We start from the raw sequence: 15,989 nt of genomic DNA, 5'->3' as shown, positions 1-15,989 counted from the left end.
TACTGTCAACAATGCCTGCAGATAAGGACAGACTGGTTCTTAGCTCCACCTCAGCTCTTGGGCTCTGCTTCATATTTTATTGTCAGAGATGTAGGACCTTAACTCTTAACTCTCAACCCTCTTCTGAGGTTGTTTAACACACACTAATATATGAGACCTCTTCACTAAAGGAACTTAAATCCAAGGACCCACCAAGTAGTATCCTCAATGCCAACAGTACTCAGTTATCTGGGAAACTTATTTCCAAAGGAAGAGAATCACTTGGTGCCATCCAGATACTGCAGCACAGTGAACTGCTTTGCCTTCTGCACTCATTTGACCAAGCCAGACTTCCACAGCACTGGAGCACAGCATGCAACAGTGGAACATCTCATCCAAAATGGCTTACGTTTCTCAGGTCACAACTGCTACTGCAAGGACTACATTAGGTTGGCAGGAAATTTTGTATATCCTTTATCTGTCTTACCTGAAACATTTCTTTCTTCTTTTACTAGTTCAATCCCAGTCTATTTAAGGAACAGTTCTCCTTTCCTCCCTTCCAAAGATGTTTTGAATGAGGCTGAATTTAAGAGGCTACAATAATTATTTATAAAGCATAATGCTCTGGCATTATAGGAACTTTCAGTGAGACAGGGTTGAAGCAATAAGACATCCTTGTTGTGCTCCATCAGCATGCTCTGGAGTTAGGCAACTGCTGCAGTATGACAAGCAGAATGTATATTTTAATAGACACCGTAACAAGAAAGAACGTTTCTAAGACACACATAGCTTGGCAAAGGAATAAATATGCCCTCTTCTCTCTGCTTCCTCAGCAAGTAACTGACCCAGGTGGAATTTCTTCCTCAGGCATAATAAAAGCAGGACAGGCAGGATGATTGTTATAAGCAGTCCTTGCTTCCAAACCTTCTATTTACTGGCATAGCAGCTGAACCTTCCTACTCTTCAGCTTAGAGACTATGAATGCAGGTTTCAGCATAAAAACAGGACAAAGCTGTAAAGGTCTGTGGCCTGTAAAGATCTTTCATGCCTGCACCATAGTCCCCAGCTGGTGTCTCTAGGCATTATCATGATGCGATGAAACAGCATCAAATATAAGCACATTCATTTAAAAAGGTATGAGGTCTGATTCAGTTCCCACAAGGACACAGAAAAGTTTCCCACAGACTTCCAAGGCAGTGGAATCAGAACTATAACGACAGACCCCATGATAATGATTTCAAAATCTTCCAATAACCTAGAAAACGGATGGTTTCCTAAGAAAGGTAATTACAGACAGCACTCACTGAGATCCACTGCAAATGAGGATTTAGCCTCTTGCCTATTTCTGCATCCTCCTCCAGCACAAACCTCTGTCCACCTGCTCCGGAAAACACCCGAGCTCCGAGCAACAGTTTGGACATTCTGGTGCAAATCACTGCCTTCATTTTAGCAAACTGGCAACAGCAGCCTTCGCAGCAGCAAGCACGAGTTCTGCCGAGCTATCGCATGGAACGATAGGAACATCTCTTCTTATTTCAGCATCCATAATGTTTGATTCAGATTTTACAAGACATCAGACTACTTAGGAACCTAAAAGTAGGGAACAAAGAGCAGGAGGCACACTGTTTTGAATGTAACACCGCTGTACATGCACTAAAATCCATTTGTGGTGATCTTAGAAGTTCAAATGGGACATGACACCCAGCTGCCTCTACCTCTAGGAAGCTGAGACTCTGGGGATGTACTCATGACTGCACTCTGCACTCTGCCCTCTGACAGCAGAATTGATCCCATTCCAGACACACTTCAGAGCAGAAGTGTTATGTACAGCAGAGATACTCCTGATGATAGTTTCTTTAAACATTTTTTTTCATCATATGAATAAGCTTTCTGAGACATGGAGGGCTATACTCTCTGTCCTGGCTGCCATCACCAACTGGGTTTTCAATAGCTATTCCTGAATGCTTTAAAGATACATAGATGCAGATACTGAGGAAAAAAAAAATCACACTGAGAGCAGAAAAAATAACACTTCCATTTCTGATAACACCTATGAAAAGCTTGCTCCTCTCATAGCCTGCCTGTGAGAGCCTGATGCTGCGAGTATGCCCTAATCTGTTTTTTATTTAGTTCCAATTGGAGGAGGGACAGGTAAAAAGGGACAAGTAGGGATATAATGTAAACAGGAGACAAATACATGACATAGGGATTCTATCTTTTTCAGTACACTGCTACTATTACATTTATATAACTCTTCTGCCATCCCTTCTAATCTAGGTCAGCAAAAGATGAAGACCTGAGCTTCGAGACTTCAGATCATTGCATTTGTCCAAGCAAGAACAGATGCTGCTCTTACATAATAAGTTTGCCATGCATTATTTGACATCAGCTGTGCTAAAGATGCTAACAGACTCGACAGATGCCCAGAATGCTCTCAAATCAGTCCAGCCAATGCTTCACTGTTGAAGGAAGGAGCAATAAACAAACTACTCGCTTCTCTAGCCCATCCCACATGACCCGTATCAGAAAATGGAAGATACTGCAAAGGAACAGCAGGTGCCTTCTTGCTAGAGAGGAATCAAAGAAAATGGTGTCTTTCAATTCCCACAGAAACTCTCGTATTTTCCTGCTCCGGGGAGCACAGATTTTGTTACGCCTTGATCTAGTCCTAGCTGGAGCTGCAGTGTCAAGTAGCCATGAAAACCGAGAGGGAGTTTCTCAAACAGAACTGCTTCAGCAACATGACAACTTCTACTTTCCAAGGGCTGCAGCTTTAAAGTTACCCTTGGTGGGGTAACCTCATCTCCAGCAGAGATGTGGTTAGATGTAACTAGACGAGGTATTTTCATCTCTTCTACTGACTGGCAGTGCCCTTACCAGCACTTGCCGTGCAAATAAAGGAGGGAGCCCTGAGAACTGGGTGACATGGTCATGTCCCACCTTGGAGGAGTAGAGGCAAAGCGGGACTGGGTTCCAGCAACCAGGCGGTGCGTGGGCTCTACCCCAGCACTATCCGTGCTGCCTTTATAGTAGCACTACTCAGTAATTCGAGCGTGGACACTGCTGACAGAATGGCAATACGACTGGAGTGTATTACCCACCCTGATCTCCTCCTCTGTGATAAGAGAGTAGGCAGTGGACTGTATTTTTTCCTGAGCAGTCTAGCAAAAGGGCAAGCATGCACAAATTCAAATGCCAACAGCATATGCTCATCTGTAGGATCCCAATACTGCATCAAAGGCTGACAAAACACACCAGAGCCAGCTAACAGCCATTACCCATGAACACACCACGTTAGATCCAGCACAGATTTCTTTAATAACCACACAAACCGTCAAGAACCTCATATTAGGCCAGGAATGCCGTATACAGCAGACTTCACAAAGTTACATGAATAATCTATTTTGTGTTCTTTTGAAAAGAGATTTCCTTTCAAATACAGTGGGATGTGATCACGGGACATAAACCTTTCAGCAGTTCACAGGGGTTTCAAATGTAACCCTCAGTATCCTTCTTACACACAAAGAAATGGCTTGGGGCTTTTAACTTTGTTTCTGTTTTCAAATCGTGGATTTATCTTACACCACAGATGCAAAGGAATAGAATTTTATGTTTTGTGATACAACTGCTGGCAGAGCACTGAAGCCTCAAGGCTTTGGGACATTTTTTGCGTGGAGTGAACCATGTTGTGTGTAGGGGGAAAATTGGTTTCAGTTTACCTTTTTTAAAATTAACTCAGCTAACCATTTGTTTTATACTGCACATAATTTGCTGTTTCTCTTTTAGCACTCCATGCAAGAAAAACATCTGAAATATAGATCTGGCAAGTCTGGAAGAGAGGATTTTAACAAGCACTGCAGACTGACTACACTTCCACAGCAGACTATTTGCTTTTTCTTTCAGAGATAAATCAAAAGAAAAAGAAAATAGCAGTAAAAATACCCATCAAGCTATATCAGTGCTTAAACAGAAATGTAGAAACAACCGAGGAAGCGGAAGATTCAAAAGCGCATTCCTGGTTTACCTTGCTGTTCTTTGTTTTTTTGTTTGCAAACTTTTTACTATCTGCAGCACTGATGTCTCCCAGCTAATCCACATTACCACAGCCTGATCTGGTTGATAATTAGGTATACTTGGTCCTCTACCCTAGTGGAGCTAAAGTGTTTAGTAGGAATACTTTGCTCATCTGCAAAATAGCATTCTTATTACATAGAAACTTTATTCAAGTTATTTACAGGGGAAACAGCAGTATTTCACAAGACCGAGAGAACAGTTCACAACTTCCCGCTTTCCAGCTCTCTCTTGCTTTGAGAAATTGCTGTTATCCTGGAATAGAAACCAGCCCGAGACAGCAGCCACAGTGCAGGCAACTAGGCACTATATTCATCAAAATGTTATCCAGAGAAAAGACTGATTACTTACTAAATCAGAGTTTATATTGATTCAGAGGGAGACAAACATTTAGCTGTTTGTGTGGATAGTAAAGAAATGCAATGAGGTTTGTGCGCCCAGCGCTCTTCTCTGGGATATGACCATGCTGCACAGCAGCTCACTTACACAGTTAGCTTGCTGATTTATTACAGCGTCCGAACCAATAACCAGAGAGTGTTTCCCCCAAATGTTTTCCAAAAATCAAAAATAAATTTGTGTACCAAAATAGAATTTTATAGAGCAGAAACATGTAACTAAGTCATAAGCATTGCAGGAGGGCTCTTTTCTTGTTTTTCAAGAGAAATGTTGTATACTAATATACATTGTTAAATCACTTTATTTAGTAGAATAAAAGGTGACCTTCTCTGTATAATCCTGAGCATATTACTTCTGATTATTTTCTCTAGTTAAATTCATCATCAGCTGTTTGCATTCATGAAACCAGGTGTATTTATGGGATTACTCTCTGATGTGGTATTTATTTGGGTTTCTTATTTTGATTTGTTTTAAAGGCACTGTCCAATCTCATGAACAGAAACCAAAAATTTAAGTGTCTGTTCGTCTTCTTTCTATTTTGCTAGGCATGAAAATGACGGATTGTTATTTTCCCACAACTACCACCTCCCATATACTCTGCAACTATCCCTTTAATTTTGGACCGATTTTCTTTTTTCCTACAAGAGCCTGTTATTTAATTATTTAGTAGCTACTAGCAGATGAGAGATATTCATTCTTCATTTATTTGAGGTCCATTATTTCTGTTAAAAGCCCCAAGATATTTGGAAATAAATAACTAAGGGTATTTTAATAAGTGGTTACAAATCTTAATGCAGTGGTCTGTAGCAACTACATGTCTGTGCGCCACACATATCCAGCCTCCTGTTTTATATGTCAGCGTTCAGTCAGTGTCACTCTATAATTTTAACCCACTCAGTATGAAATAGCTTTTAGACAGTATCTTAGATAAACTGCATGCTATGGTGAGGTAATTTTTCATCTCCATGTTCTTTTCTTGCTGTGTGGATATTTCTTTGTTGAACAACCTGCCAGTAATACAGATACAAATTAAAATGTCCTTTTCTGTATGCTTGTTTCCACAATAAACTATAAATAATCTAGATTTGCACTCAAACTATCCCATTTTGATTATTTTCCTGTAAGTGTCCAAATTTTAGTCAAGAACAAGTATTATGAGCGCACTGCAAAAAGCCTTTACAAATTAGGTGTCTTCAGCGCCCACCAGACCTGCAGCTGCTTTCTGCCTCTGTGAACTATTTCTTTCCATTTATAGTCCAAATTTAAACTACGTGGATGCCTGCTCTACTGATTACATAGACATAACATGCACAAGGCGCTCAATATTCAGAGAAAGGCAGTCCCCGAAATCACAGTTTGCTATTTCTATGGAGCGGCTATTGTTTCTCTCCTACTTCAGTATTTTTGTTGTCACCCCGTAAGGGAGTTTTCTGCCCAGAATTTCTACGGGCTCGGCCTGTGCCAGCTTGCTCCTTCTAGCCCTCTGTTTTCACACCGACTTGGAAGCCAGCACTCACCTGCTTACAGCAGCCTCACTACTGCTTTTAATTATGCCAAAGCTTTTTCGTATTTCAGCCCCTAGCCCTCCTGCCTGACAAACACACATATTGCCTTAAAAGAAAAATTATTGGAGAGAACATCCAGTGTTTTCTCTTTAAATGAATGGTAGGAGCCAAAGATCAGGAAAAATGCCTAGTTAGTCATTGTACAAATGAAAAATGTTGCACCAGCTTTTCTCTGACTCTTTTCCTCATTAGTTTTTCAGGAATTCACCTTGTTCAATGTGGCATTTCTCCCCAGTTAGGGATCAGACCTCCAAAAAGAATACCAAAGTGGCAGGGATACTACGTGAAATAACGATGATGCTTATGACCTTGTTTAACTGCTGCAGCCACACACAGTAGCTGCAAAATTTTCCATAACCTACTGGGCTTGGTAACAAGAGCTGGGCATGAGCCCTCTGGCCTAATAGGAAAGTTTCATAGTAAAGCTGAAGATCACAGTAAAATTATGACACAGGAGTTTTCTCAGCATTGGGGAGTTTATGTCAAAGGTGGTAGTTTAGGCCCAGAGTTAGTACTGATGCAAATCCAGGCGGATTTTACACAAGTCACGCTGTTTTGATCTTGACTGCCTTATGAATTCCAAATATTTGGGTTTGGAGCTCAAACATATTCCAGCTTTATAAATATCATTCTCTCTTCCTTTGGCTAAAAATATGCCTTTTCCATTCTGAGCTCTGCACGCTGATATATATTAATCCTTGAACTACTTCAGCTAACAAGCCAAAAATCCATAAACTAAAAATCTACTCTGACAACACAGATTGCACCAGGCTGGTTTCAGTTCTCAGTGTCTGCTCCTCCAGTACTTGCAACTATGGGACTTGGCCCATTGCAGAGACAAATGAGAACCTGAGCAAAAATGCCTATTCCCAAAATTAGAAGTATTTGTAAGCAGGTAAGTATTTCCTTCAAAAGTATGTTTCCTTCTTTTTTTTGGTTATGATCGCTACTGCTTTCAAAGCACGCTCTGCAGAGAAACAAGCAAAACCCACCCCTTTCCTCATTTTAGATGGGAGACTTTCTTTCTTTGGAAATGATGCCTCCTCGCCCATTATAAACCAGGAACCGTTTACCAGAGTTAAAAGCTTCTAAATTCGACCCTATGCATTTTTCTTTATAAATGCAGCAACAACCAATAAAACATGAAAGCAAGACAGTCGTGTGACCACCACGTCATGTGTGACCAGCTGCCTGCTTTAGGTGGAAACTCCGGGCACGCGTGGGTGGGAGGGAGCCGGGAGGAGAAGCTGAGGCACTGGCTGTCATTCCCTAGGCGTGACCACAGTGCTGCAATCTCCGGATCGCAGCTGGAGGGAAAGGATGAGGGATGCCCCGGCCCCCCTTGGGGAAATCACTCTGACACCGGCAGGAGCTGTGATTTGTCTCTTCAGGAATGTTGCCACCTGCAGCAATTAAACCTCTACAATATGATTTAAACAAGGAAGTATTTTTCCTCAGAAACTACCAGATCACAGTTTCCTCTGAATTATCTCTGATGGGCAAGAAAGTGAATGCAATGAGGAGTCCTCAAAACCGGGTACTGGGGCTGTCCTGAAAGCAGGTGGGGCATGGGGTGCATAACTCGGCAAAATTAAGTGAGCCTGCTGGCTCCATCACTGGTTCCCCAGACATACTCATCAGCTAGTGTAAGAAGAGCTAAAACTACATCTGATCTCAATGCTACCAAACACCTTCACTGTCTTTGATATAAAGGAAGTACTATATAGCCATAGACTTTTTTTTTTTTTTTTTTTTTTTTTTTTTTGATCTTTTAAAAGTTTCTTCGGGCTCTACCTCAAAACAAAGCCCTTATATCAACAGGAACTCCTGCTTAGACATGCGTCACTTGTTATTTTTTATGAGCTTGCATGATCAAAGAACAATAGCTTTCACAGTTAAGAAGAAACAATTACACAAGTAATTCAGAAAAGTTCAGACAATGCAACATGCCACACGTCAAATATGCAACAGAGGGATATGTCTCACTCAAGCACACTGTGATGGGGAGTAAGTAAACAGAAGGTATCTATGCAGGACACTCAGCAAAGTGCCTTTGCAAAGATCTTACCTGTTCAGTGATGAAGGAGCTTGAAAAAGTGACCGCTGACCAAAAGAAGATCCCACAGCTGAGAATGATCTTCCTGTTGAAACGATCGCCAAGGTAACCAAAGATAGGTGCTGCAACCATGAAACTGCAGATGAAAACTGCAAGGAGGAAGGAGAAAAGGAAGAAACATTTAATAAACATCAGTCCAAGAACCTGAAAACTAATTTTCTGCAGGCCAAATCCTCTGGAGAGCAGTTCCATTTAATTAGATGTTCTGCAGCCCTGACTTACAACGTTGCAGAGTCTGATAGGCTTTCAGAAGACAGAGCTTCCTTAATCAAACAGATTTTTCATTCCCAGAGAAACTTCAGAGCAGTGAACTTGGATTACATTTGAAAGCACTAGCCCCTCGGTCTACTGCAAGCTCAAAATCCAGGGACAGGCAAAACTGGGACCGCATAAATTGAAAGCCTCTGCCCGAACGTCCCTGAAAAGATGAAATGAAGCTTGGAAGGAATTTTAAACAAAGAGAAAGCAAGCCATGGGCTGCTTGGTGGCTCCTGCAGCAGAGAAAAATATGCCACAGGAACTGAAGTACTTTGATCCATTTGTTTTAAGGTAAAGCGAGGAAAAACTACTATCATCCTACTGGCAGCAGCCTTGTAGTTAGACAGAAAACTCCAGTCTCCTTATCAGGTCCCTTCACTGGCACAGAACTTGTATTTAAACCCAGCGCTGAGCAGCTACTTCACTAAAAGAAACAGTTTTGACCTACAAAATCTGAAGGGGCCAGGAATGTCATTATCGGCAAGATTACAGACTCACCTCTCCCCTGTGCTTCTTCCCCTCCAAACCAGAGCATTAACCCACGATCTTCTGCCAGGCAGGAGTGAGCTCCTGCAGGGACAGTCTCTGCAAAGTCTCCTCGGCTTCAGACTTCACCTTTTCAGACTAGCTTAAAACAATCCGACCAGTGACACCACTCAAAACAACTTAAAAAAATAAAATAAAAAGGCAAGCACACTGTGCTCACCATTAATTTGGATGAGAGCAACTACACCGATCTTGCTGCAATTTAGTTATTCCTGGATAACCTTTTCGATTTTCATTGACTTTCTGGGCTCAGCAAACCCAGGAGGATTCTGGTGGGATACTGGACAGCCTGGAGACCCCTCTTTAGTCACAGAGTTGTGACTCATATTAATTATCAGGTGGTTCCTGAAAGGCTGGGTGGGCTTTTGGCATTGACTAACCCTAGCAATCTATTTTAAATTTACAAAAGGAAAAAATAAAAAAAGATATGAGCAGAGGATACAAACTCCACTGAGGGGAACGGGTGTACAGTACTGAAGTGGTTAAGACACAAATCATGACTTTTTCATGGTGGAACATGATAGCCTAAAAACATGCAGGTCCTGAACAGGGAAATGATCTGTATGTCTCTTCTTTTTTAATATATTAAGATATCAAAGCTGCCTCATAAATAATATGTATCCATTTGCATCTGTTTTGCGAAACATACTATTCTGTGCATATCAACTCTGCACTGTGATGTTTATGATAGAAATTGCAGATTTGCTCTTTGCAAACGTTTACAATAAAATAAACAAACAGACAACAAATACAAAATATTAAGACACGAAAAGAAGCAAGCACAAAATGTTATCTCACTTCTATTTCAACAGTAATGCTGTGGGCAACGCTGCTGTTAAGCTAAGGCATAAAACTTACTGATAAATTGAAAGCTCAGTCCCTGTATTTATCCTGAAATCCTAGTGCCAACAGAGCTGCTGAACACAGCTACTGGCACTTACGCAGCATTCTGCATCCCTCCCCGTTTTACAGAGCGAGGCACACAGGAGCGTGCCTGAAACCCACTTTAGCACTGTGCGCCCCGGCCCCGCGGGACGCCGCGGCGCTGACACCATCTCGGAGGGCAGGGCAGCGCTGCAGCCCCCTGCCCGCACGCACGCTGCCCGCGCAGAGCCCCTCTCCGCCGGGCAGAGCCCTCCAGCGCAGGGCGCTGCTCGGGGCGCTCCCACCCCCCTGCTCCCCTGGCGCAAGCGATGCCTGGAGCAGAGCCAGAGCCCCGCCGTGCTGCTGCCCCCGGTCCCCTGCTTTGCAGCAGGACAGCGACTACCTGGGTCGATGCTCTCTGTCCCGCACAGGGCATTTTGTCCCAGCCACCAACCCCTGCAGCACAGCCCATCTTCCTGACTGTGTGTCACTGAAACCCTTGATCTACAGTGCAGGTGGCTTTAGTAGACCAGAACTGGAGCACAAACCTCAGCTCTGCAATGGCCTAACTGCACTGGCCCCCATCCAACAAGGCACTTAAGCACATGCTTATATTAAGCATTTTAGAGTCATCAACTCCATGACTAAGTGCTCTCCTGAATTAACACTAAAGTGCTCAGCACCTTGCAAAGCTGGTGCAGCAACCTGCCATGAGGGATACAAGATTGCTTATAGGCGACTGAGAAGCAAGAAGGACTCTGACTAGTACTGAAGAGCATGCCTACTGCAATCTGACCTTACCCTTGGAAGGACCGTGAAATTCATTCATCTCACAATCAGATATTCTGCTATTCTTATGATGTAAAGCTGCATAAAGCTGAAGAAAGCTTCTAAAGGGAAAATTAGAAACATCCAAGTCAGCATCCCACCATTGCAAATATCAAATAACCTCATTAATTCAGCTTTGAGACACAGAGGGTATTATCCAAAATTCACATTAATCAGTGAGATTATTAGCTTCAGTGACCTCTGGATTATAAATGGGAAGTCTAATTTTGGAATTTGGGCAAAAGGCTCAAGCCTCCTCTTTCCAATAAAACAAACCAAAAAAGATCATCTTGCACCTCCCTCCTAACATGCACCCTGCTTTACTTAAATCCTTTCAGCAAATTTATTTTTGGAAGATTCTGTTCTGAACTAAGCTATGAGCTTTGTCACTAGTAAACAGCTGACTTGACAGCTCCACAAGGTGTAAAACAGAGGACAGCAGAACTTAATAAATAGCAGATAGTGGAACAAAGCAGTCATAATAATAAATGCAACTGATATCAGAATATTTATGACCCAAATATGCATCAAAGCATGGATTGACTCAGACAAATGCAGAATATGATGGCTGTGTGATCTGTCAAAAAGGATCTGCCTGTTACAGGCATTTCCCATGAATCAATTTTTACAATTATTCCTGCAAATGACAGATGAGACTGCTGAGCAATAGGCACAGGCTCAACACAATAAAAAAGTGACTTTATAAACTTACAACCTAGGATGACTGAACAGACTCAAGGGCATGTTACCAGGTGGGGTGGAAACCCAAGTCACTCTAGAGCAGGAGCTAAGCTAACAGAAGACTGCCGGTGCTTTCAGCTGCGGAGAAAGGTGGTGGCACAAGACCAAGTTGCAGAGAAAGACGGCAGCAGCACGAGGCAGAAGGAAGGATGCTTTGCAGTAAAGCAGCCTAGCATTTGGGCCGGCTTCCTCTCCTATCTGGCTCCTCTCCTTTCTTCCACAGCATTTTCTGCTCCTTGTATTCACCCATTCCTCAATTAACACCCAAGTGGCACCACAGCGATTGCCGCTGCTGCCTCCGACCAGCCCACTGCCGCAAATTCTTTATATTAGGGAGGGCTGTGACAGCGGCTGGCATTTCGTTTGTCTTTTCTCAGTCAGCAGTTCCTCTTCCCATTTACGTTTAAAACCCTCTCAGGATATTACCGACTTGAAGAGACATACAGTGCAAGTCAGGGCAAAGTTAGAAATCCTCTGGGATTTGCTATGAGCTACTGAAAAGGTAGAGATCATGTTCAGAGCAGCTGTGGGCAGGTACAGCTACGTCAGGGGCCATTAGGTACGCCACACAGCTAATTTCCCTTAGTAAATGATCTCCAACCACGCCAGCAAAAGTGGTTCAATCCCAGCACCGGGTGGAGCCGAGATATGTTTCTGCAGAGGCAAATTATCATCTAAGCAAAGGCCGAATAAATAGACATGTAACGAATGGCATCCCAGGAGGGAGGCTCTTTTAAGTGCAGGTATTTTCAGAAGATCACGTTTGTCTTCACACCTCCCTTTGTGGCTCAGCCACTAAAATGCCGGCTGCGGTGAGAAGTCGGAAAGAGTGTAATTGCCCGGACAGGATGGGCTGGTGTCTATTCCTGCCTCTGGACGCCCGTCCCACCCCGGGCAGGTGCACAAGCACCTCCGCAGCCAGCAGTGCCCAGCTCTTTCTGTGCATGGCTGGAATTACAAAAATTGTAGCTTTAAAAAAAAAATAAATAAATAAACCTCTCCCTCTCTTCTCCTCCCCCCCCCCCCAGACATGCACAGGAAAAGGACAGCATCCTCCCCGGCCTCTGCTGCCTGCTTCTCGCACCGTGGCCTGCAAGGACCACGGCCAGGGAGCTGCCATCCAGCCTACACGTCCCCTCGTTCGCAAGTAATGAGCTGTCTACATACCCAGTGGAAACAAAAACCCCAGATGCTGGAAGCAAAGGACACGAACGGAGGGGAGAGGGAAACTGCAGCCTTTGTACTTAACAGCCACAAAATCCTCCTGGAACTAGGCCAGGTCGCTGTTGTTCTCTCCTTTCTCTCCTAAAGAAAGTTTACCAGCTTGATCCTGCAGCTGCGCCCAAAAGCCTTCCACCCCTTGACTGCTAAGCCACCGCGGCCTCTGTCTGCCTTGCTCTTTTCTTTCCTGGACAGGCCAATCCTTGCGCCTCGGAGAGGGACCGTTCCTGCCACCAAGCACCCCGCAGGACGCCCGAGAGGGAAGAAAGGCATCGGTGCAGGGCACCAGCGCAGGCTGCGTCTCCTCCGGTTCTAGGAGGCTGAGAGGATCACAGGCGCCTCCACAAAAAGATTTTCTCTTTTAGTTTTGACCTCAGCCACACATGGTTTATTTTTTCCTAACAGGAATAATGTTAGAAAGGCTCAGGCAAAAATAGCTCATTTGCGCTCGCTCTCTCGCTGCAGGGATGCTCCACATGAAAAAATAGTGGCTATCTTTGAGCTCTGAGTCAGCACGAAGCCATATATACAGCCCTAATTGAGTGCTGACAACGTGCTTGGCTGCGGGGAAGGCAAACCCAGACGGCCCCTGCCTCAAGGGACTGGCAAGCCACTTAGACACAGCAGATAGCTCTGTGCTGTGAGGTTGCTAATATTTTCCCCGTAACGTATTTCCAAACAACGAGAACACCTGAACGCCCGGCTCGCTCTGGACGGATCGCTTACGGGTGCGTACAGCGTCCTGCTCCTTCTGCACCAGGCCCTGCCCTGCTGGGATTTACTGCAGCCACGTCCACGCCGGGGATGTTCGCTCGCGAACGCGCTTCTTCCTCAAGCTGCTCATGGCACCAGCTGCCGTCTACCTGCAGCGGTTAAGAAAGGCTCCAACAGCGGCGCAACCAGCCACACGGTCTCAGAGATGTGTTTTTCCAATGACTTTTTTTTTAATTATTTTCAGTAGAGCTCTACGCTCCAATAACATTACTCAGCACGTACACAGCACATTTAATCACAGTGAGGCTTGGGACAATTTACAGAGGAAGTTAACCATCATTAATTTCTGCTTTAGGGGAGAGAGAATTAAAATGCAGGAAGCAAAGTTACCTGCCCAAGATGAACTACAGAAGCAAAGCCCAGAACCCATGTGGGTCTTCCAGCTTCAGCAGTGTCCTCTTTATAGGACTGTATGCATGCTAAAGGTGTTTTTACAGGTGTACAATTATAATTAAGAGCAACATTTTTTCTTGTAGCACCATAGAAGCAGGAACAGGGATACTTTGGTGCATTGAACTGAGCATTCAGCCACAACATGATCATGTGAACACAGCAAAAGTGACATGTAACTACAGGGCAATCTCACGCTCTGTGCAATCCCTGCAAGACGACTGAAAACATGCACCCTTTGATGGAGGATGAAGTCTTTCAATATTATTGCTTGCACAAAATTTCAGCCTTCAATTCAGCATTATCACAAACTCCACCACAGGTACACAGTTACATCACCCTCTTCAGGGATTCTGTTTTACATCATTTCTAATTCAACAGCCAGCAGATGGATCACGTTAGTGCATTTTGCCAAGTGAAAAACATAAGATCACTGGGCTCCAGACTATCAGGCAGACTAGAAGTTTCTGACAAGTATAAGGAGCTTGAAACGGCTCCATATGTCACACAAAGCTGTCATCTACTAACAGCATCAAACACAAGAGCATTTTAAGAAAAAGCCCCAAGAACATAGCAAATCCATTGGATTTAGGTATACATATGTCTGCTTTGGGCTGAAATGCCCAAATTTTGACCCAGGCTGAAATGCTCTCCCAGAACAGAACACAAGATCAGAGAGAGAATTTCGCAGACGCCTCATTCTTGCGTGCTTGTGTCCTTAGCAAAGCGATGAGGACAAAAGCAGTGCTGTGAAACGCGTGGACCTGGTTACTCCCAGCCACTGCGTTTCCCCAGTCTCTCCCCGGCAGGACACTCTACGTCGGGTTTCTGTCCCTGCAGATGCCACTCATTCCAGTTCCAGTATATTCTGTTCTCTCCATAGGGAGCACACTGCAGCACAAAGTGCCATTCCTTTCTTAGGACAAACAATGTAAAATCGAAGCAGCCTGTTTAGGATGAATGTATACACACAGTCAACATACGTATTTTCATTGAGAAGGCTGCTGTACGATGCCACTCAACTTCATTTGCTGTGACAGGGTCAGATAGGTGTCACAGCCTAGTTACAAAAACAAACCTATAAAGAGAGACGAGGCCTGAAAAGACAGTTTTCCTGGCACATTCACAGTTGACTCAACATCACAAAGGGAAGAACTGAATACTGATAATTCCAGCCCTTTTCCTCATTCCAGAAAACACAACCTTCCAGGAGTTAGTTCTTATATTCCCAGCAAAGGATATCCTGAAAGCTTGCTTTGTTCACCTTAGCCAACAAGAATAATTGCTTTGGAGGGAATTGCTGGGAAATCCAGTCCTTGGAAACAGAAAGCCAGATAAAAAATAGCCAGAAATCTAGTCCAGTAAAACACTAATACCGCTAGGACTTGGAGAGAAACTGTCTTGGGCAAGGAGTAACCAGTGTCAAGTGGTCAAAGATACATAACTACTGTCAAAATTGCCGTATTTAGTGCAATGTACCATTGATTCATACAGTGCTGATATGCGACATTATGGATTTGAGGGATATTTCACTCATTCTGTGCATTGTTACACAGGCTGCAGAAATACTCCTCTGCAGTCCCCAAAGCCTAGGCAATAGCTAGAAGAAATAGTTCTTTTAAAAGCTCAGCCCAAAAAGGGAAATAAATCACAAGTACTCATGGTCACTGACTGACAACAACTGGAGTCCTGTGGCCATGGTCTGCAGTTTCTTACAGAGCTGGGTTTCCAAAGGCTTACAGACAAAATCATTTAATTGCAAATCAAAATATGAGACGTTCATTCAACAAATTCATCTGCAAGTACCACTACAAATGGTACTGCCAGTAGTGGAAGTAAAACCATAGCTATAAGACGTGAAATACCATCATTCTCGTCTTCTAAAGAACCAATTTTGAGAGCAGTTCAGAGGATGAAGAGGAGTCTGGTCACTAGCAGTAAGAGGTGGTTATAACCAATGAGCTGTCAAGTGGGGACTCTGACGGCTATTGCAACCGCAGGGTTGAGACAGGCATATGCCTGCAACCAGCAAAGTGCTACTGCTCGTAACCAGAAGACAGAGACCGACCAGAAGGGAGATCTAGCAGAAACAGCCTGGTACAGCATCCTGGAAAGAGCCAGAACTCAGCAACAACGTACGCAGCCTCCAAGGAAACTTAAACGAAAGACAATGGCGCCAGCTGAATTTCCATAGGCCCAACCTAGGCAAGGTTAAGCCTATCTTTACTGTCCTCACCTCT

The 15,989-nt window shown here is 43.8% G+C and overlaps 1 protein-coding gene across 3 annotated transcripts in view; it reads right to left on the bottom strand.

The window, feature by feature from the left end:
* LOC134149504 (sphingosine-1-phosphate transporter SPNS2-like) overlaps positions 1-15,989 on the bottom strand; it is a 141,030-nt gene that overhangs the window by 66,548 nt on the left and 58,493 nt on the right. For all 3 annotated transcript variants that reach the window (XR_009960452.1, XR_009960453.1, XM_062592667.1), the window contains exon 3: positions 8,080-8,216. Coding sequence is in view for 1 of the 3 variants with exons in the window: in XM_062592667.1 (XP_062448651.1) it covers positions 8,080-8,216 (137 nt within the window). In the remaining 2 variants the exon portion in view is untranslated. The remainder of the gene's footprint in view (positions 1-8,079; positions 8,217-15,989) is intronic.

The sequence above is a fragment of the Rhea pennata genome, chromosome 20, assembly GCF_028389875.1.
Source record: "Rhea pennata isolate bPtePen1 chromosome 20, bPtePen1.pri, whole genome shotgun sequence".
Lineage (NCBI taxonomy): Eukaryota > Metazoa > Chordata > Aves > Rheiformes > Rheidae > Rhea > Rhea pennata.
This window is presented reverse-complemented; position numbering and strand designations above follow the sequence as displayed.